The sequence below is a fragment of the Dioscorea cayenensis genome, chromosome 5 (assembly GCF_009730915.1).
Source record: "Dioscorea cayenensis subsp. rotundata cultivar TDr96_F1 chromosome 5, TDr96_F1_v2_PseudoChromosome.rev07_lg8_w22 25.fasta, whole genome shotgun sequence".
Lineage (NCBI taxonomy): Eukaryota > Viridiplantae > Streptophyta > Magnoliopsida > Dioscoreales > Dioscoreaceae > Dioscorea > Dioscorea cayenensis.
This window is the reverse complement of record NC_052475.1, coordinates 6,356,654-6,380,149: the sequence shown is the minus strand read 5'-3', so window position 1 is coordinate 6,380,149 and position 23,496 is coordinate 6,356,654. Positions and strand designations below refer to the sequence as shown.

General features: G+C 36.0%; 1 protein-coding gene across 1 annotated transcript; it reads right to left on the bottom strand.

Moving 5' to 3' along the window:
* Window positions 1–6,537: 6,537 nt before the first annotated feature.
* LOC120259924 (protein GLE1-like) lies at window positions 6,538–23,078 on the bottom strand. Its single transcript, XM_039267382.1, has 16 exons — window positions 22,856–23,078; window positions 22,606–22,776; window positions 22,362–22,517; window positions 20,070–20,190; window positions 19,998–20,020; window positions 17,531–17,702; window positions 14,431–14,611; window positions 14,230–14,330; window positions 12,501–12,571; window positions 11,957–12,040; window positions 9,946–10,036; window positions 8,904–8,987; window positions 7,861–7,989; window positions 7,629–7,751; window positions 7,116–7,542; window positions 6,538–7,003 (listed from the first exon to the last, which is right to left on the bottom strand). Coding segments are annotated over exons 1-15 (1,722 nt in total). The 5' UTR covers window positions 22,858–23,078; the 3' UTR covers window positions 6,538–7,003; window positions 7,116–7,329.
* Between the last annotated feature and the right edge of the window lie 418 nt (window positions 23,079–23,496).

The window sequence follows — 23,496 nt, the reverse complement described above, 5'->3', positions numbered from 1 at the left end:
GGTTTGGTTTTGGAAGGAGGCGCCATCTTGTTTGATCGCTTTTGTCGATGGATAGACCCATACTCTGCACTAGTTAGGCCACATTAAATGCCTCACCTACTGCGATAGTTTGGCCTAAACAATTTTACTATAACTGCGTCTCTTCCTTCGACCCACACTCGACGAGATTCTAACAAGTACCACCTCAACGAGATCCTTTTCCCATCGCCTCCTCCGCATAGAGGCGACAACGCTCTGCTAGCGATCATGGTAGTCCACCACCCAGAAGTGGCATGCCCGGAAGCTTAGAAATTCACCAACTAAGCTATCATTTTCCACATCATGAAACCCGATTACAACAAATCAAATGACAAATTGATCCCATGATACCGCGATGCTTCTCACGATGGGAGTTATATCACTCGATTTAGCACGGCCAGAGGAAGTACATAGTTGCAAAGGATACCTTAGCATTTTCACTCGACTCAGTACAAAGCTCAAAGAATTGATTGGAAGTGGCTACATCCATTTCAACGTCATCTACCGTTGAACTTAGGAAACTCAGAGTCGAGAGCCGCGCTTGGAACATACAATTCTCTAGAAAATTCTTAGATTCCGTAGAAAACGCCTCATGATTTCGCCAGAGTCCTCGATTAAGTCCGGGGCATTGATCATAAAAAGTTGGAGAAAGATTATCCGACCATTTACTCGGTCGCCTCCAGCTTTCTTTAAACCCCTTTCAACCCAGCTTTAGATTTAGATGTGAAGGAAGTCATTAGCGTAAACAAACGGGTATTCTAATCGAGATTCGATTAGCTTGGCGATCCCTCTTGTCTGCCGCAACTCGAGCTCTTCAATCAGCCGTCTTCCAAAGCTTTGACACGAGTCTACTGTCACCATCGTGGTCGCGGGGAAAGTCGCTCTCATCACCAATTGTTAAGCTATCATTGCTTACAACAGAGAAATCGTTGAAAATTCTTCAAAAATTGAGAAGTGAAAAGGAAAACGTAAGGGAAAGTTAGGAGAGAGAGATCTTCATTGCCCAAAATCCAAAAGCCCTCGGGGCCTTATCACCCCATTCCTACCCACAAATTAACGCTTGTCACGTGGCTCCAAACACTATGTCGAAAAAGATTAGCGACCTAACGAATTAAGCTAAACAAGCAACATATGCTAGCAACAAGATTACAGCTACACGAAAAACGTAGATATCCTCATACGCTTGTAGCCGTAAGCTTGGAATTTTAAAGGCGCGACTTTTAAGAAGAAAAATCTCCAATGGGAAGGAAGGCCTCATTGTATGGGAAATATCCACTTTGCATCTCCTGTTAAGAAATAAAAAACTTAAATGGAAGTTCATAATTTTGAAACCCGTCAAAATGCATTATGCTTCTTCCTCTCGTTCTTTTTCCCATGTCAATACTTCTTCAAACCTAAGGTGCTAAGTGAACAAAAGACAAAACCATATCTCTTTTACAAGGCTCCTCCATTGCAAAAAGTACCATTTCCATCTTTTTCAAACTTCAGAAGTTTAAAACTATAAAACTTTTTCATCAACCTGAACCTTAGCTTTCTCCCCAAAATGTTGAAGTACGCCATTTTGCCTTAATACTCTTTCTTTTTCTCTGAGCCTCATGGGGGTGCTTTTCTTTTTAATCTCTTTGATGAAATATTGTAGGAAGTGATTAAGAATTATCAATCATACAAGAGGAATCCTCATCAAAAGCTCAGTTTTTGGAAGTCTAATCAACATCTTACCCTCGATAATATACTATACGGACAGGGAACGCATAAATCATACAAGGGAAACTCCGCAAAAGAATATCAAGTAGGACAGTCCAAGGAAATTTTGCAAAGCATATCAAGTTGAACAATATAAAATATTCATAGTGAGCGTTCAAGAATGACAACCAAAAACCCTAGCCGCCGCCACCACCACTCCAAATCCTAGCCTTTCCACCCACCCATTACGCACTCTACCCGCTACTCGCTCGTTCATCTCTTGCCATTCGTTGGTCTATGGGCACTGTGATGTTCCTCAGCCCTCACCGTTGATGCCCCTTTGTCTTGTTGTTGAAGGATTTGTCTTGTCATCGCATCATGTCTTACGTCTACGTATTCTTTAGTTAAGAATCATCCGTTGTACCTCCCTTAAAGTTGGATGGGAGGAACTGTATGTTTTTGGGCACGAGTTTTGAGCGGTTCCTTATGGCTCATAAGAAATCATCAGTACCTCCTCAGGCGGATCCGCAGGGACTCAAAGGATGCCAAGTATCTCGATTGGCTTGGCCGAGGATGCTCGCAGTGCGCTTCGTGGTGATGTTGACTACACTCGAGAGGCAATTTGGGAAATGCGAGCATTGACATATGGAAATGAAAATAATATCTCTCGTGTTTTTGAGTCGTGCGAGCAACCCATGCATCAGCCCATCAAAGGCGATCGTGCCCGCCTCTTCACTACATCCGTAGCCCGCTGGATGAGCTAGATATTTACCGACCATGTTAGTTCTTGATCCGCTACCCTATCGTCGTTACTTCGAATGAAGTTGATCGCCATCGATATCTTTCTCGGGCTCCCTCTTGAGATACAAAAACCAGTGAAGGGCTCCCATTACGAGCTTGAGAGAATGCACGATCTTGCTCACCGCTTATACTCGCGTGCTTCGCACTGCTCTCTACATCCACATCTCCGTCGCCCGGTTGTGTCCTCCTCGATCGATCCGCTTTGCTTAGCTTCCTCGTGGCATGGTGGAAAGGCTTTTCGTGGTGGCGTTCGAGGTGGCCGTGGTGATTCTCAAAATAGGTTTGTGTGTACCTTACCGATCAAGGCGCCACACTCGAGGATCGCTGTTAGGATAAGCATGGTCATCTGGCGTACGCTATGCTAGTACCGAGGGTGGTCGATCCGTCACCCACTTCTAGTCTTTGAGCAGGTTTGTCACTATCTCTCAAGCCGCACTTTGCGACTCTCCCAGGGCCATTATGTGGCGACGCCTCACACCACGCTCTCTTCTCTGCTTTCCTCGTGTAATGCCTTTCTTGCTTCCAAGCAGCTTCCCGATTATTGACTCTCAGGGCCTCTTCTCACATGAGAGGTATTTTCAAAACCTTTCTCTGTTTATTTTTCGCTCACGTAGCCATTGGATGGGCGATCGTGCTTTAATGTCCAAGAGAGGGAGTTGTCGAGCTTCCTTTCATCTTGAGACTAAATGATGTCCCTTTACGTGACTGAATTTCCTATCAACTCTGTATCCGTTTCGCGAATCACCAAACATTTGAATTGTAGTGTAACATTTTTCCCTTTTCAACGTATTTTCTGAATGCATGAGCGAGGGAAGAGGATTGGTTTTGGGGAGTGTAATCGTGGTAGCGACATGTATACATCAGTGCATGATGATATTCCTCGTGGTTTAGCAGACATCATTTTCCGACTTCGAGTCATCGATCATATGGTACATGTAGATTGGGTCACCCTGCTCTTAGTCAGTCTTGATGACTTTGCCTTGATTCGGGTCTAGCTCGTTTTCAATGTGAGTCGTGTCGGTTGGGTAAACATCATCGTGCTACCTTTAAGCGTTCTACTCTAGTGTCTAGATCGAAATTAGATTTATTTGATTTAGTTCATTGTGATGTTTGGGGACCTACGAAGGTCGCGTCGATTCTAGTCATCATTACTATGTTGTGTTTGTTGATGATTTTTCCCGAGTGTCTTGGGTATATTTGTTAAAAAACCGTCGGCCTATTACTTATGTCCTTCAAAAATTCATTTTGGAAATAAAAAATCAATTTTCCACTGTTCTCAAATGTCTTCGCACCGATAATGCTTTAGAATTTGTCTCTACTGCTGTATATTCCTTGTGTGCGTCCTTTGGGATTATTCATCAAACCACCTGTCCACACACCTCTCAACAAAATAGAGTTGCTGAAAGAAAGCATCGTCACATCTTGGATGTTGCACACACTCTCTTAGTAGATCGTAATGTTCCTATGTATGCCTTCTACACCCTTAGGGGAGAGGTTCCTCTACGTCGTCTTCTACCTGATACTGAGTTGTTTCACTTATCCCCTCGTGTTTTCGGTTGTATTGGTTTTTGTTCAGATTTAACCCTCGGTTTGGACAAGTTGCGCCCGTGCGGCGCTTTAAATGTGTCTTTGTTGGTTATTCCGCACTCCAACGTGGATAGCGGTTATTTCATCCGACTAGTCGGAAGTATTATGTGTCTATGGATGTCACGTTTTTTGAGTCTCAATCATTTTTTTCTAACTCAGTTTCTCACGATATGTTAACTACGTCATGTGATATTGTTTCCCTATCCCTGTTTTGGTCCCTCCGCCTGTGCCTATGCCTAGTGTGACGCCTCCTCCATTGGATACGAATGATGGTCATTTTGGACGAGTTTATCATCGACGCCAACGTGTACCACCGTAAGCTCCGCCCCCTCCGGTCCTCTCCCCGGACCATGCAGATCTGTCTCTTGATCTTCCCATTGTCTTTCTCAAAGGTATTCGTTCTTGTACTAAACATCCCATCTCCCTTTTTGTTTCTTATGATAATCTTCACCCATCCTTCCTCACATTTGCTCTTTCCTTGTTCATCGAGTCAATTCCGTGAACTACCGAGATGCACGCTTGCTTCCACAATGGCAAACGGCAATGGATGAGAAAATGAAAGCCTTGCGATCTCGTGGTACATGGGAGCTTGTGCCTCAGCCTGCCGATGCCAGTCGTCGTCACTTGCCGGATGGGTCTTCTCTATCAAGCACAAAGTGGATGAGTACAGGTTGATCTCTACAAAGCTCGAGTTGGTGGCCAGTGGTTTTACTCAAACTTATGGTGTTGATTATGCTGAGACTTTTTCACCAGTTTCTCATTTGAATTCCATTCGCATTCTACTGTTGGTAGCTATGAATCAATCATAGGCACTCTGTCAACTTGATGTGAAGAATGCCTTTCTCTATGGAGACTTAGTTGAGACAGTGTTTATGGAGCAACCTCCGGGGTATGTTGCTCAGGGGGAGAATCTAGTCTGCCAACTCAAGAAAGCGATCTATTGTCTAAAACAAAGTCCTCGTGCATGGTTTGACAAATTTAGTGTAATTGCAGTTGCAGATGGTTTTCGCATGTGTAATGTGGATCATTTTGTGTTATATAAGAACACTTCAACTGGTTGTGTTGTACTTGCGGTATATGTCTATGACATCTTGTTGACGGGTAGCGATCGCCAGGGCATTCAGAGAACTAAGGAGCATTTAATGAAATATTTCGTTACACGAGACATGGGACGACCTAGATACTTCCTTGGTATTGAGTTTGCATATGCCAAATGAAAGATGACTCTCTCACAGCCGAAGTATGTGTTGGACTTACTTGAGGAGACTGGTTTAATGGGTTGTAAACCAGATAGTACACCTATTGAGCAGTCACCACCCTTTTGGGAGACATCTTCCCCGTTTCTCAAAGATCCTGGTAAATACAGACGTCTGATTGGCAAACTCATTTATCTAACTGTTACTTGTCCTGATATATGTTACGCAGTTGGACTCCTGAGTCAGTTTATGCATGAGCCACCGAGAATTTCACTGGCAGGGTGCTCTGAGGGTTCTTGCATATGTTAAAGGAGCTCCCGGCAAAAGTCTTCTCTACAAGAATCATGGTCACCTAGACGTTGTAGCATATTCTGACTCGGGTTATGCTGGTGATAGAGGGGACAAAAAGTCTACGTCAAGCTTCTGTACGTATGTCGGTGGAAACTTGGTTACTTGGCGAAGCAAGAAACAGAATCGAGATCGAGTGCAGAAGCAATCGATGGCACAGACAACTTGTGAGATAATTTGATTGCAGTCTTTTCTATTTGAGTTGGGATTCCCTATCACAATACCTATGCAGATGTTGTGTGATAACCATGCCTCCATCTTCATTGCAAATAATCCAACATTTCATGAGCGTATCAAGCATGTGGAGGTTGATTGTCACTATGTTACGTGATATGCAAATCGAGGGAGTCATCTCACGCCATATACCCAATCGATCTGAGCAACCGGGCGGATATCTTCACCAAGGGTTTAAATGTTAGAAAGTCTTTAGTAATCTATGCAACAAAATGTCGAGCATGCTCGATATATATGCTCCAGCTTGAGGGGAAGTATTAGAATTATGTTATAGTTTATATTTGGTTAATGGGTCATATTCGGCCCATACCACAAAACCTTAATATTTCTCTATATATATCCTTGTACTCCTTTACTAATGAGATATACAAACTATTTCTCCTATCTTCATAAAACATTGAACAAGGTTAAGTTAAAACCTACTTAGTTGTTGCAGAGTCTGGAATCATTTAAGTAGAATTAGTAGCTAATGTTCAAATCTTGTAACCCAGAAGAAAAAACATGACAATCTAAGAGTTTTTAGTTTAGTTTCAAGATATTAACTCCATGATTCAGTGAGCTAAACAGACTGGCTATGCTGCATACTTTACATAGTACTAGCAGAATTCTTCCCGTCTGAAAATTTGGTATAACATCATACATTTAAAGCATCATCCTTTTTAAGGCTATCTTTAATCACTGATCTGTGTGTGAAATACTAGAATTTGCACATAATTGTTTCCCAATACATTAGTTCTTCAAGGTACACATCGAACAACACATCTCAGGGATATCTGAATGGCTATTATTTATTTTGTACAAATAACATTACACAGTACAATCAATTCATATGATGCTGAACTCTTTAAGGCTCTCCCTGTCCATCTGTTTCCCATTACAAGTTGGTGCCATGAACCTGAACTTGCGGGGTTTAATTTCATGAGGATTAAGGCCAAGTCCCAACTTCAAAGGGTCATCGACATGCTTGCTCTGGCCACAGACAGCTTGTTGGACGTGCTTGCTAACTTTCTCAACAGTGTTCAAGTTGCGTCCAGCTGATCTTCTTCACCTACATCTGTCATTGAATCAGTACACTACTCTTTAATGCTAATCATTATTTGTATACAAGCAGTTGGCCGAAAATTTCGAGAAGAAACCTGATGAACAGAGTTAAGATCAAGGCAGTCTGTCAAACTGAGTAAAAAGTACCAGCAGCACAAAATGACCAAAATAATTAAGATAAACAAGGTTAAGAGAATAGAAGCAGACCTCTAGGTTACACAGGGATGTCAGATAACAAGAGAACTGCCATAAATGTGCTCCAAAAAAGCACAAGCACACAGGCTGATGGTGGAAGAAACCACGAAGGATGCTCCATGTCAAGTGGGAACATACTATAATTATATGATAGTTTACAATTTGACATCATCAAGGTCAAAATTTAATGAATGAACAACATGCAACCATAGCCTGAAGTTGTTGGTCAAACTAATTCCCTGGAAAGCAGACCACTCTGAAGGGACCAGCCTTCTGGTTGGGTTAAATAGGCCTTGCTCTGCAAGTACTCTTCAATTTCCACATAGACCTTACTAGCATCATCCCTCTTCTTTAGTACAGGCAAAAAGTTATCTGATATGAAATTTAATATCTTCCTGAACTGAGACCTATATCTCTTAAAAAGTGCAAAACCTGCCATCTGAGAACAAATATTTGAATGAGATACCACAAGCGCAACAAATCATGCGAAATAAGTCGAATAAGAACTATGACATAGGCAAGAACCTTTAAGAAAGCATGTAGTGCAACAGCAGTGGTCCTGTTAGCAGGAAGGTTGTTCAGGAATCTTGAAAGCCAGGCCCAGCCCTCTTTTAAGCCATGAGGGTTTTGGATACCAGGAACCTGTGTCTGCAAAAACAAGCAACAAACCACATTTTATGCATCAAATATCAGTGCTGTGCTGCAAGCAAACCACCCAGTGAACGGAATTGGGAGGATGGGTAAAGGAATCTGGAACCTGGATTATGGCAGCATATAGCTTCATGTAAGATTCCACACGTTTTACATAGCTGTCAGAGCTTTCAATACGCCCCTCCTCTTCGTGATAGCCAATAATTTTCAGGTAGTCATTGGACTTTGAAGGTGACTAGAGAAAATAATATAACTGATTAAAATGTTTATAAAATACAGAACTCATTCGTGAGATGAAATTAATAATTCCAAAGAAGAATATATAGCTAATTATAAAGCAATCTTCAAAGTTTATATGGTAGGTTTTCCATTTTCTCTATTTTCTTTTGTGTGAAAGAGAAAGATGAAAGATGCAATGCCATTAACAATTTACACTTTAGTAACATCAACAAAACATAAATTTCCAACAAATATGGTATATCACATGTATTGTCATTCTTTTGCATTCTATTTGCTCACTATTTCTTATCGCTGCCATCCGTATTATTTTTGGATCCTCCTTATTCAACCAAACTAACATAAATCCCCTCATTTCCTGTACTGCTGCTTCGAAATCTCTATAACATATACCCAAAACATCTTCAATGATCTCATTCTTTTGTTTAAAACTACTCATAATTCCTGACTTGGCACAAATAAATTCAACTCTAGTCCTTATATTGCCTCATATCCACCAATCATTTCCATCTCTTCCATACTTAACTAAATTTATGTAATATCTTCTTATCTTAACATTCTAAGCAATAAACCTTACCAAGTTTAAAAAATAAATAAATAATTAAATAGCAAGTTCAGAGACTCACATTATTAAACATGAAATATGTTCAGATTATAAAGAAACGTGTTTTGTAGAACAGAAGCTAGCAAGTTTGTAGAGAGATATTACACAGATGGTATAAGTGCATAGAAAAATGGTAAAAACCCACACTATTAAACTTGCAAGATCAATTAAAAATAGTTAGTAAAAATATACAGCATATGAGTTGTTAATCTTAACTCCATTCATCCAAAAATACATAAATTAACATCATAGCAAGTATTGAACATGTAAGCAAAAAATTGTTCAATCACATATTGTCAAAGACTCACTTCTGTAGGTTGCAAATGCTTTGGAACAGTGTAAATGCAGGCCTTATGCAAGGCAGCAATCAGCAGATCCATTACAGCAAGGACCTGAGTGGAATAACTTTACTAATCATTACTTAATAAATAATAAACAATAAGCATGTGTTGCACTCCGCCAAATCACAGAAATAGAGAATACTAAAATCATTACATTCACTAGCACATCTTTTGGAATGGATATCAATCGATAGCAAATCCAATAAAATAAAGAAAAGCATAATTTTGAACATCTTAAAACCAGTACTTTCATTGGAGTATCTTGGAGATTCACCATTTGACACATTAGGCAACAAATATAAGCATCTTCAACATTTCATATAAATGTAAAATACCTGAAAAAGGTGAGCTTTAAATGGATATATATGTAAGAAATAATAAAAACAAATGTATGGTATATGTAATTATGCGAAATCCACAGAAAAGCTGTGATCTCATGCAAATCTAATCAAAAACCGATTCTGCTGTTTTACAATTTAAAGGGAAAAATTAATCCATCACCCAATATATTTTCAAATCAATCATCAAGCAAAATGGCCTACCACAAACCAGCAAATCTTTTAAAGTGTTAAGCTGATTCTTATCCCATATTATTCTCCAGCAAATATTTTGATTCCGCCTGAATTAATTTATGTAACATGTTGGCAAAATACAGTGACCCTAGCTAAGAGAATATGAAAACCACTTTAGGGGATGAAGGGCAGCAATTTGAGTATAGTGAACCAGTTGGCTATATCCATCATGATCATTACTTCTCCAATACTCCAGTCCATCTATAGTGCTTTAAAATGAAGGGATAAGTCATAAGAATATTTAGAATGGAAAAACATACAACAGAACAACTAGAATTCAACATCTTGTGTTAGAAGTTTGAACTGAATGAAGTAGAAACTGGAAGGAAATTATGACTTGAAAAATAATTCGCAAGTAGTTGAGCTCCATTTAATAAGTCAATCATAGAATCATTTAGGACAAAACATGATCAGTGCAATCAGATTGAAACAAATACCTGTGATGTGACGCTGAGAATAACTATGTCCCATGCAAAAGACAGTGCTATCAAAACTTTTGCATTTGGGTTCCTCACATAATGAAACAACCTGAATCATCAGATAGAGTAGCATCCATAAAAAGAACTGCTGGTTATTGCCATAATGGAAGAAAAAATTATTTTTTTTAACTGATTGAAATCATTAAGTGATTGGTATTATCTTAAACCCAATAAGAAAAAAATGTGCTCAGTTTAAGTATTGAAGAAAAGCTAACTGAATAATTTCAGAAGTAAACACTCAGTGATGTGAAAAAAGAAAATAACTTCTACAAATGAAAGGACATATATCAGAAACAGAATACCTTTTAACTATAACTTTTATTATAGTAAGCTAGTGAGGATTAGGGAAAAATGGAATCCACGCTAATCAATTACACTGAAGTTTGTGACTATTTTCCTAGTCATCATCTTCTATAGATTATATTCCTCTTGGTTCCAACTAGTAGAAAATTTACTGACCAATAGGAAGTAAAAATTTTTGAGAACCATGCCTCATTTATTATTGCCCCTTCCATACTTCACGTCTAAAACTTATCTACATGACTGGTTGACTCTGCATTACCTGCTGTCTACATCTCTCTCTGCTTGGTATAATCCATGACTTCATTGCTTTCAAATCTTTTCAATCATTGCTTAAGAAAAATAGATAATGCTACAAGAAGGAATACTTATATGCAAATGCAGAACATGGTATAGCCATAGGTAAGCCATCCATGGTTCAATTTGCGCAAGAATTCAAATGATGCATGGCAAAAAGTAGTTCAACCCTAGCATGTGATTGAATGTGTGTGGTGGGGCTTAATGGAACCAGTCTAATGACTTAATATTGTTTGCCAAATGTAATTCATTGCATGACCTTTGAAGGATTTCATAATAAAATAACCACACATATATCACATATATTGACTAGAAGGCTAAATAATCAATGGAGTAACAACTACCTAGAGGCAATAAACAAGACAATAAGATGGGCATGAGACTTAAGCAGTTCATCTTAACAACAGTTCCTTGCAGACAGCCCACTGCCATGCAGACAAATGTAAAAACACAAAAGAGGGGATAGAGTTGGCTTGTAGAGATGATAAGAGTTCTTCCTGTGGGGTCTTGAATCGCTGACTGATAAGGGAGGCTGAAACCTGACTATAGAGTAGAGAGGAATTGGAAAAGGTGATCGAGTCCACTAAGGATAAGAAAGTTTTGCACCATAGTTGGCAAGTTTTGTTTTGACTGACTTTCCAAAATCTAAAATAAAATATTAAATTTAATTAGTTAACTTTAACTATTTTATTTATTATTATTTATTATTATTTTAATATTAAATAAATTCCTTTATAATTTTACTCAGAAATCCCGAATTCCCACGGCACAAATATCACCTAATCTAATTTATTTTATTAGTTTAAATAACATATGAATAGGCCCGACAAAACCCCTGCTATTCCTGTTGATCATCATAACCTTACTAACCGAACACCTCCTTTTCCTATTGACCATGATCCATTCAATAATGCACACAATAAGACTAGTTTTATTAAAAACATGACAAACTTCAGTGAAACCTAACATCATTTAAATTTATATCAATTACTATGTGAACCCTAACAAATAGAATAAAAATTCACAGGAGTGGCAAAGAAAAGCATCTTAAGTGCCACCTTTGAATGATTCAATAATCATTTTAGTAATATCGGCATAAATTTATAAGAAGAAATAATTGTAAGGATCCATATCAAAATAAAATCAATTTAAAGTGACTAAACCAAACCATTGTAGAACATAGAAATTAAAAAGTGAAAACATTATAGAAAAATACGTGCAAGTCAGGGATAAGGAGAATGAAAACAAGAAAAAGGGCAACTCCTAAAGGATAAGGAGAAGTGCAGCAGAATGAAAACATATGAATTTATCTTTTGTACTCAGATATTGATTCAAACAAAGAAAAGAAATACAAAAGTAAATTATTAAATACCTTTTAACGCAACTAACAAACAAGATATGGGCCGTGGGCACTGAGGGACCATCAATGATGCCAAAGAGAGCAACTGAAACAGCTCTGTTCATAGAAATATATATATATATATATATATTATTGTGAAGAATAGTAGAGCAGCATTTGAGACCATGAATCCCTTAGAAGTTGTCAAATTTTTCAATAGTTTGTATTATTCTATAGAGCCATCATGGCAAGAATACAATATAATTTTTATTTAAGCCATGTATGAAGCATAACTTGCTCCGTTAAGGACATGTAAATCAACATCATGCCTTAAAGACTGAAATTGACCCATTTCTACAGCCTATAGATAACCAAATATAGAAAGGTAAACAATCCTTTTCTTAATCTAAAAGTTGAAAACAATCTCTACAAGACTGCCATTGTAAAATGATTTAATAAATGGTAAAATCTATTTACACGCATTAATTTTTGTTATAACCAAATGATATTAACAAATAGTTGATATCCAGGAAAAATGCAAAAGTAGAGAAAAGAAAGAAAAACTATATATACTAACCTGACTTTCTGTTGAGTTCTATTTATTTGTCTCAAAAGCTTGCTAATTTGTCGCCCACATCTATCAAACTCCTGGCCAAAATAATTACTTGTTTAGAACTTTAGAAGCTATAAAACAAATGTGGAGCAATGTTGTTAAGGGCACAAAGGCGCAACCGAGGTGCTAGGACCTTTATATCGCCCTAGCGAGGCGATAAAAAGCCCGTGCCTGATCGAGTAAAGGCGACACACATAAAGAATATATATGTATATATATATATGGTATATGATAGACAAATAGAAAGCTTAAAGCCTTAAACTCTAATATTAACAAACTTGTCTCATCTTAAAGTCGGAATTCTATTCCTAAAAATCATAAGCAACTAATAATCATCATCATTAATGTGAAACTCTAAATTCATGTTTTCATCTTTTTCCTTGCTCGTGAATCATAGAAATCTACATAATGCTCTACTTCATTGTCATCTTCCTCTTCAACAACTTAAAAAAATTTCTTCTAGATTTTTGATTGCAATATAATTTGTCTTGATGGTTCTCCAAGACCAGCAACACTTGCCACTACACCCCAAATTAATTCGTCATCTTCAAACACCAAATCATCTTCTGCTTCATCTAAATTTGCACCCGTAGTGGCTATTGCTCTCCCTCTTCAAACATAGAAGACTACCATACTTCTATTTTTAATAAATTTATTGCTTAATTATTAGATTCTATTCTTTTAATAGACTTAGAGACTTTTCAAATACCAATGCCTAGTAAACTGTGGCTCTTTTGAACAATAGAAGACCAACAATTTTTTCAATCAGGCACACCTTTTCTTGCACCTTGCACTTCAGGAGCAAAAAAGGCACAAAAAACCTACGCCTGACTAAAAGCACCTTGCCCTTAGACCCTAGAGGCGCTAAGGAGGTTTAGTGTTGCGCCTGGACACCTCTAGGCGCGCCTTAACAACACTGATGTGGAGTATAAAATAAAAAATTATAAATAGGAAAAAAAATGAAGTTAAAAAAAATAAAAACAAACTGGAGTTGTTTTTAAGATTAAGGAAATTTGTTCAAACTCCCACTTAATCAACATTTTGTGATGTTGTGGTCTCCACATTTCAGTTCAGTCACATTTATGGAAAAACCTTCAACATGAACTGAATCAATCAGTTTTAAAGTTTATCAACACAACCAAAACAGAATATATTGCCAAAAACAAACATAACCTGTATATTATTGGTTCATTTCAGTTTGAAAATTTTTACTTCATTAAATATATAAAATAAATTTCAAAACATAGAAACAAATGCGTTGTTAGTTGGTTTGGTAGCTTTGAAGAAAAGTAACTATACCAGCAGCGTTCAGTATGTTGGAAGGTGAGTTATATTTTCTATAGTTCTTGAATTTTAAACTTCAGTCACAAATAACGATATAATGATGCAGCATGGCTCATGATAAAGCTCACAGAGCCAAGTAACTAAAATCTGGACCAGTAAGCTAATCTTCTTTGGTTTAGGTTCACCCCGTTTTTCAAGAACCCAAATTAAAAAAGACCTGAAGTTGAATTGGTTTGCAGATCTGAACCAAACAAAGCTAAGTATTTAAACACAAAGAAAACAAAACCAAACGAGCAATTTTGGAATCTCAGTTTGGACGTTTACTCACATACCCTTGACTAAAGTAAATGACAAGGAACATATTCAAAAGGTCTAATCAAATCAATGTAAATGGTGTAGAAAGAAAGACCTCATTGGAGCTCAACATCATCTCTTGAGCCACTTCATCATGGAATTTTATTCTGCTCTCCTCAACTTTTAATGCCTTATCTGCAGCGAGAACTTTTATACCTGCCATGAAGTCATCAGAAATATGAACAATGGAACATATAAGAACATCCCTAAGAAATTAGATAAGCATTATGGCTTTTAAATCCAGCCAACCTTGTACCTTTGTCTACATTAGATACGATATTGTTAGAAACTTTTGAAGGGGAGCCTTGAACTTTTTCTGTGATATCTTTATGCAGAGCTTCTGCTTCTTTTTCCGCAGCTTCCTTCGATTCCTTTATTGCAGCTTCCTCGGCTGCCTTCTGTGCTTCTTCAGCTAATTTGGTAGCCCTCAATCTGGCCTGCATTTTAACTTATCTATCAAACGATGCGAGTTTATATTAAAAAACATGTGATTTGAACCGAACTTAAATGATAATGTGATGCCAGATTAAAGGATTGAGTGACGCTCTTCAAGAAACAAAACAATTATACGCACTTTGGGGTACTTATTTTCACAATGAATAATTTTGATTTAGTTTAATTTCAGTATTGTCTCCTTTTCCCAAATGGATGGATATTGAAGTTGTATTTGGCTACACAACAGTCACAGAAAGATGGCCAGTTATAGTGAAACTAACACCGCATTCTTTATCTTCATTATAGGAAATCATGGTGATTAACGAATCTTCATCTTTATTCTAAGGTGTCATGGTCATTCAACATTTCTCAGCTTTCTTCCGTTCATCTTATGGTTTAAATTGGCAAGCTGATACCTTACATTTTATAGTACTCAAAGGTCAGGCTCTTGCATGGTGAGAAATGTAGTGGCATTAAAGAATTAAGTAAATTTAAGTTAGAAAACCCAAAGTTCAAATTTTCTCACAACACAAGCAAACCGGACAGGGTACTTTCTACATCAAGTTTGAAGATTGCACCTACAGCTCTGTGTAGTCTAAAAAACAAAACTGACAATAATGTAAATGTTTGACCAAACAATAAAAAGCAAAACCATGTTTTGTTGGCTTTTAAGTTTCAGGTTTTTCATTAAAGTAGTATGAGAGTAGATTAAAAGAAATTTGCCAGATAGAAAAGTCGTGAAGCCAAATAAAGTGTCAGAATGGAGATAAGCTCAATAAAACATTGACAGAGAAGCTCAGGAATTACGGAAATTACAGAAAAAGAATAACAATACTGCTTTAACATAAAATACCATGACAGAAAATTGTGAAGAAAATGAGGATGCTATCAATATGGGCAACTTCAAACAGAGAAACATATTTTATACAAGGAATGAGTGTACTTACTAAAAAGCATGTACTAGAAATTATCACATGGCAAATCAGGCACATGTTAGCTAGGCTTAAAAGCTTGAGTTAATAGAATGAAAGGCCTAGACTTATACATTCCTACTAACATGTACCAAATTAACCAATGCAAGAGCAATATTTATCCCTTATGTGTCCCTTCCTATGTGCAAGTCCTTTTCTCTAGTCAAGTTGCAAACAAATTAACCAAACTAGCACCATGCTAAATGCAAAACAAATGTATGTTGGTTGGGCTCAACTCAACCAAAAAGCTTATGTTGAGAGGATAGTCTTCCATGCATCTATGTTCATATCAACAATTACTAAATTAACTCATGTGGAATTCTTAGTTATATATTCGCATATATATGGTCATTGCTCCAGCCCAAAATAAGATTAATTCGACATGGGCTATGTGATCCCCAAGGGATTGGAGCAAGCTACCATAAGAAAAAATATCTTCTTTCTAAAGAGATTCCGTTTGGAACTATTGCATGTCCTGCAGGTCCAATATTGAAATTATTTAAGATGTTTTCCCTTACTTTGTCTGTGTCAACAAACAATTCAGAATACCTCAATTTTTTTCTAACAGGTCCAAGTTAAAAACCAATGATAGACAAGGGTGGATGATACAAACTTCAGTCTTTACAACAAATATGAGTAAAATGTTTAACAATTCAAGCATGTTATTTGACAAAGGATAGAAGGCAGAGCTAACGTCAATGCCAAAAACCTACGGTGTGATCTCCAATGTCCAATCCATTTCTCACAAAAGTCCCCCTAAAGAGTTTGAATGACAATGCTAAAAAGAAAATTAAAAGCACACTCAAAAATGATGGAAAAAAAACACAGAAAATAGGAGAAATACGTAACTTCATGAATCCAATCCTTTCTTACAATGCTAATTGGTCCGTTGTTCATGGTAAACTTTCTCAGACAGACACTGATTTAGCAAACTTCCCAATGACAACCATCAGATCAAGTATCTTACTTAAGCTCTTCTTTTTTTAATTCTTGACAAATTTAGGATGATAATGCCCTTCCAAATAAAATTTAACTATATCTTTGATATTGATTTTTTTGTTATACATGGTTTAAAAAAATACAGTAACATGAACAACAAAATGTGCTGAATATAAGAATTCCTCAAACTTGATAATAATGTTGGATAGTCAACCAATTGATTGCAGTAAATATCAAATGACAGAAAATGTCTTAAAAATAAGAAATATCAATTCAACAATCAGTATAGTAAAATTCAGTTTACTATGCATTGGCAAGAATAATATCCAAAAAGGAAAAGTTGGAAAAAGAATAGCGGAACATATGAGAGACGCAAGAATCTGATAATCAGGATGTGTGCCATACTACATAATAAAATTAAAATAAGGAATGCATAAGAAGCAATTAAAAGGCAAAATGCTTCATATAGTTACTTACACAAGAATTTATATTCATGAAGTTCAAACATTTGCTGTGTGGAAAAAGTAAAACAGCACTAAATACCAAGTGCTACCACTAAAACACAAGAACAGAAAAAAATCTCAATACAAGATTTCTGCAGGCAACTCATTGGAGACAAACAATGTCAGTCCTTCCTCAGACACATTTAGAAACAACAAAATCAACATACAGCATTACCAAGAAAACAATTATAGCATGAAGTTAATACCCTTTCCCATTATCCTTGGTCCATCATATTTAAAGAAAAATCCACAAGTACAAAATTTTCATTCAATGAGAAAAGGAAAAACAACAAATGCATAACCACAAAAAAGAGTTAATGCTAAGGTATTCTGTTGGCACCAATGGTAAAATCTCAAAAAATAACAATGCAATTTCAAGCTCTAGATTTCTTAAAAAGAAGGTTGTCCCATACAGAAATATAATGTAAAAACATCCCCATAAACACATCTATCCTAATGCAAGTGTACATGTGTATGTCTGCACACATAAAAACTCACACAAACTAACCTCTGTTTCCATTTTTGCCTTTTCTTGTCGAACTTTTTCTTCCAAGAGAGCTATCTCTCTCCTTCTGGCTTCTTCAATGGCTGCATCTTCTATTATTCTTCGTTCTTCAATCTGACATCTCTGTTCAAAATCCCTTCGGATAGCAGACAGGTGACAGTCCATCGTTTCTGCACTGCAGTTAAGCACCAAACATCAATTGCTTCTTCCCAACTATGAGAACTATCACAAAACCAAATTAACAACTGGATGGTACGCTGATTTTCTTTTACTTTTCTTTTCACTTTTTATTTGTGCAAGGTAAGAGGCAAACTAAAGCAAACAAGCATCAAATTCACAAAACATATTGCAAAACATGCATGGCATGCCTAGGAAAAAAAAAACTGGAAGTATGGAAGTATTAAATGCTAGCCAATTGTATAAAGCAATCAAATATGTTTTCCTACACATTACCATGAGAAACACATAAGTACGAAACTAGCTCACAAAAATGTCATAGATCAAATTGCATTATAATTAAACTAAAGAATATATCAATAAGTTCTAGTCAAACAAAAATTAAATGGGATAAAGTTGCTTGAATCCGTTCATTTTGGTAAACAATATCATGCAGTTTCCATTAACACAGTGAGCCAAGTTCCTCCCACCAAGCCACAGACACGTCGTGTCCAAAGATTACTTCGAAAAATTGAACCTATTTCTTGTTCAAATCTTATTCTTAATACTATTTGAACTGTCCAATATTTTTACTTGATGGTTGAAATCAGAATATACTTCTTCATAAAACTGAAGTAGAAATTATAAGTTTATTTTAAAAAATCATATTAATATATATATAAAAGAATATATTGTTCCAAAAATATAACTATATAAGAGCAAACCTTGAAAGAAATGTGTAGAATATGTTGTTCAAGATTGCTCAGAAAATAAAAGAATTTACAATATGGTACAGACTCTTTGTTATACAATGTTTAGGTTAGGTTTTTCTAGCATATAAGACCTAGCTCACTTAGGCATTACTCCCTCTTCCTCTACTTCATCCCATAATTCTCCTCTTAACTTTATGTCCTTCCTTTCTCGCAAGTATTTTTCCCATCTCCATCTCATCAATCTGTCATTTGCTCTTCCACCACTCCTATCTTAGCATCTTCACACCTTGCTTTATCTCTTTTCATCACTTTTCTCTCTATGCTGTCACAAGTTATTCCCTGGATCTCAATAACCCATTTCTCAATTTCCTCACCAATACTCTTCTCCTCTAGCACACAGTCTAATCTTTTTCTCACTAGATCAATCCTCAGTTTCTCTAATTATATTCACTTTCTCTTTATACTCTCTATTTCCTTCTCTCTCAACCATAAGGTAGGTATCCAGTTTACAACTTCTAAGCCATGTTAATACAAAAACAACTTTTAATGAAACAAATGAAAAGAGATATATTAGCAGTTAGCTTCAGGAAAAATATGAATTCATGTAATTGGTTTAACAACTTTACATACATCTTCAATTTGTAAAGAATCTAAACAACCTTAATTCACAAACAAAAAATGATAACTAGACATTCTTCAATGCCTTTTGAGTTCTGACTTTGTGTTTAATAAATTAATAAAAGGGAGATTTACATCCTAATACTACACAGTACAGAACTGAACCACTATGTTCAACCAATGCCAATGTTCAGCAAATTTTGGAAAAGGTTTGAACTTATACATGATAGAAGTTCAAAACAAATTGAAATATTTATATATACACACACACACACCAGATAGTCATTAATGCATCAATGAACACTATCTAATATCAAATACAAAGACCAGATTTGATGTGAAAAATAACCCTCATCATACATGATGGAAAGTGGTTGGAATTAATATACAACACATGCAGAGTAACATGACTTTGCAAGCATTCAATCATGACATAAACTGGAAACAATTATCAAGAAAACCAGAATAACTTACATCTTGCGCTTATACTGATTATCCAATTTTTCACTTATATGCCTCTATCCTTGCTCTGAACACCATTTGCAACACGACTAAGGCAGAAGACAATCCATTTTCAGAGCATAGCTTGCCTCCAAAGAAGCCAATGTTCCACCTGACACTTCTGATAATTGAAGAGCACAAATCTTGATGTCAAACCAAAAGCGCCAGATAATTTGACGACCTATAGCATACTAATAATTGAAGAAGATAGGTAATGGATGCAAACATGATGCATGAAACATTCAACAGACATCTTTTGTCTCATCCAGGGCTACTCGATTTGCCATCCTTAGAATAAAACGTGTCTTAATAATAGGTATCATATCTTTAATTATAAATATAAATTAGTAATAGGAATAATATAATTTTCAATTAAAAATTTTTACAACTAGACCAAATTCAAACTTTCAAAATCCATGTTACAAACAGCTATTACATCCAGCAAAAACACACACCACATGGTTTAGCTATAAGTCATTTGCCAGGCACAGACTATAACAGCATACTATAAACCAATATTACAAATTAAAATGGGAGGCATATGGAATAAATACCTTAACTTTTATCTCACGCTCACGTTCATATTCAAATAAGATGCTGTCCTCAGGACCTTTCTTATGCACCAAATGAGGTGTGATCTTGAGATATCCCTCATCCTCGGAACTTTCTAAGTCACTGAGATGAAGGTGTTTAATAAAACAATATTTGAAGGTAAATAATAATAATAATTACCAATTGTTCAACTTCTAGAAAATCAACAGAGCAAATTATTATGATCCAACATAGTAAATCAAGGCAACACCCAAGGTTCATAGATATAGATAGCTACACAGTAGGAGCAAGTTTGATGGAAGATCTCATATAATGCCGAAACATGTACCAAAATGACAGTAACATAATCCAGAGTTAAAAATGTCAGTTTTTACTCAAAGGTTAAAAGTCAGAACATGAACTATTGTAATGATCTTTTCACACATAAATGCATGTATTTGTTTGTTTGGTTGTAGGTTCATTCATTACTGCATTGAATGTCATATAGTTCTTGGTTATCCTGAAATTTGCAACTTCTCTGTTTCTCATGTGTAAATCAATGGATGCTTATTCTCTTAATAGTCACCTATTATAATCAATATTGACCAGCCAAGTTGATGAATTTGCTAAGTAGAACTAATGTAAACCAATGAGACATAAAGTTTAAAATCTTGAAATCATTTGCATGAAAACTGGAATTCAAAAAGTACTCAAAAGGAAATTAATTTGAAAAATACTTTAAGGAAATTTGCTGGACACATCAAGGAAAAGAATATGAAGTTAGAATCAAAAGATGGTGATCTTATCGTCATACTTCAACACAACATCCATGTGATATAGGCTAACTAATGCAACAATGAAAGATGATAAAATTTGATCATATTCCTTTCTTTTCTTCTTCTATAGCTTATTTCCTCGTTTATTCAAAGTCCTAGAGTACTACGTGTTCCAATCTCTTGAAGGACACTTCATAGGTCCTGGTTTCAGGTTTGTTTTTCCTAGATAGCTCGCAGAGTTGGTCATGTAACATTCATCCAAGATCTAATTGAATGCCCGAAAATATAAAAAAACTTTTTGATTAAGTCATCCACCAAAGCTTGCCTTTAGTGATGTTAAAAATATTAATTGCTAACAACATCAAACCCAATTTAGCTCTATTGCAGGTACAGTATTGCTGATAAATACAATCAGTATTGCTTTGGGACATACAAAATTTCAAACCAAATCTAGGGGTACTCATACTTTCTATTTAATATGACATTCTATCTAGTTATTTTCACCTAATGCTGATTTTTGAGTTCTTTCATCAAGGATTCAAGGGAAACAAAAGGCCCCCAGTAAACTTTGACAAAACAGCGGAATTTCAGCCTTTCGTTGACATCAACAAAAAGTTCTCTGACAGACCATATTGCCTCAATATCCTGTATCAAAGGTTCCTTTTTGAGCCAAATAAGAAATGCTGCATGTTCAATGATCCTTCTGTCAATGTGGCACTTCAAACTTACCCAATATAATTTTTTTTTGTTCCAATCGTAATAATGAGAATCCCAACAAACTGACTGTCCTGTGATTCATGCAAGATCTAGTAAATTTGACGATAAAATAACATTCCCTCTGCCTACTTCCATTTTAGACTAAAAAAGAAAAACAAAAAAAAAGGATCACAATTTAAAAATCACCAAAAAAATCTCTTACATGTAAAGGATGTAGCAATTTTTATCAACAATTGGAATATGTTGGACATCAACGTTCAACAACAGGTTTCCCTCATGAAAAAAGTCTTCACAGCCTTTTCGTTAGTAAAGTTATAAGTTCTAAGCACCTACCCAAATCATTGACCTAATTACATCAATCACAAACTCATAAATAAACGAAGGGACTTATTGTAACTAAATGCATACTTTTTGTTTTCATAGCTTGGTATAGGGTAAACATTTGTTAATTACTTTGATATGCCACTGTCATACACATATGGCAATCTCAGGGAATGACATCATTTGAGGATGAAGAAATTGCTTACTAGCAATAGTTTGAGCATCACCACTTACAGTCATGTCCAAACATGTCCAACTCCTATCAACTTGTTTATGCTCCCGAGTTAGAAAACTAATCTAGTCCATCTGTATTTGTGTCTTCTTTATGTTTTCCCCCATTTTATAAGTCCCGCATAGGCTTTGTGATCACCATTACATAATTCACCCTACCCCCTCACAACCAATAAACCAAACAATTGCAAAAATATGTCATGATTTCTAGAACAATATCAAATTTATCTAGCATCATAATGCTATTAAATGAGATGGCAGTAGAATTACCTCAAATCAAGATCAGCACAGGAAAATCGAGTGCCTTTCCCTAGACTCTCATCGAACCTCTCTCCATCATCACTATCAAAATCCTCAACACCCTCATCAGATATGTGCATTATGAAAGGCTCACCACCATTAACCTCAAGTCCACGAAAAAATTCCCTACAAACAAAGTTCAAGAAACCAACACTACAAAAACAATAATTGAACAGCATAGGAAACCAGTGAACAAAAGCTGAGGCACACTTACGAGTGCATGCCTTCCTTCAAACGCACCAGAGTAGAAGAAGAGTTCCCAAGCTGCAACTCCAATGTGTTGATCTCTAAAAGGAGATCCCTGAGAGTCCATTGTGGCTGAGGATCAGCCGCAGCAATAACCGGACAAGATTCAGGACACGGAAGCTCCAATTGAACAAAAACCCTGTAAGAAAAGAAGATGAAGAATTTCAAAAACCAGAGCTAGGTTCAAATGGAAGAATCATCCAAGGTGTTTGACTTACATCCTTGAAATCAGAAAAGTGCCTGCAACCACGCCACGAAGCTCATGTGAGAAGGATTGATACAAGTGGATGTAGAAGCTGTTGACCAATCGAGACAGAGAAACAACTAAAGATGAGCATAATCTTGGAGAGAAGGGTTTTTAGGGCTTTAGGAAACAACACGGCCGATGCAGATAGAAAAAGAGGAAGAGGAGGGATGACAATGAGCCAAAGTTTAGGAAAGAAGGGTTTCTTGCATCCAATTTCTTTTCTTTTAGGTCTTATAAAAACACTATTGAAATTCTTATAAAATCCTTCTTTTTTTTAAATTCTTAAAATATACTTATTGTTATGAGTTTAGTATACATTAATTGTGTAAAATAATATAAGGTTTTTAACATTTTATTTCGTTAATGTTTTATTTGTCAATTTTTCAAAAAAAAAAATTACAATGTTTTAATAAATTAATTTTTTTCCTTTTCTTGGCAATTTAACAATTTAGTTTATTTTGGGTTTTATTTTATATTATTTTATTTTTGGGTGATTAAATCATTTTATTTGTTTTTAGCAATTTAACCCTTTATTTTATTTTACTTTATTATCAACCATGTTTAACCACAATTTGGTTATTTTGTAAATCTATTGAATCTATAGTTGTATTT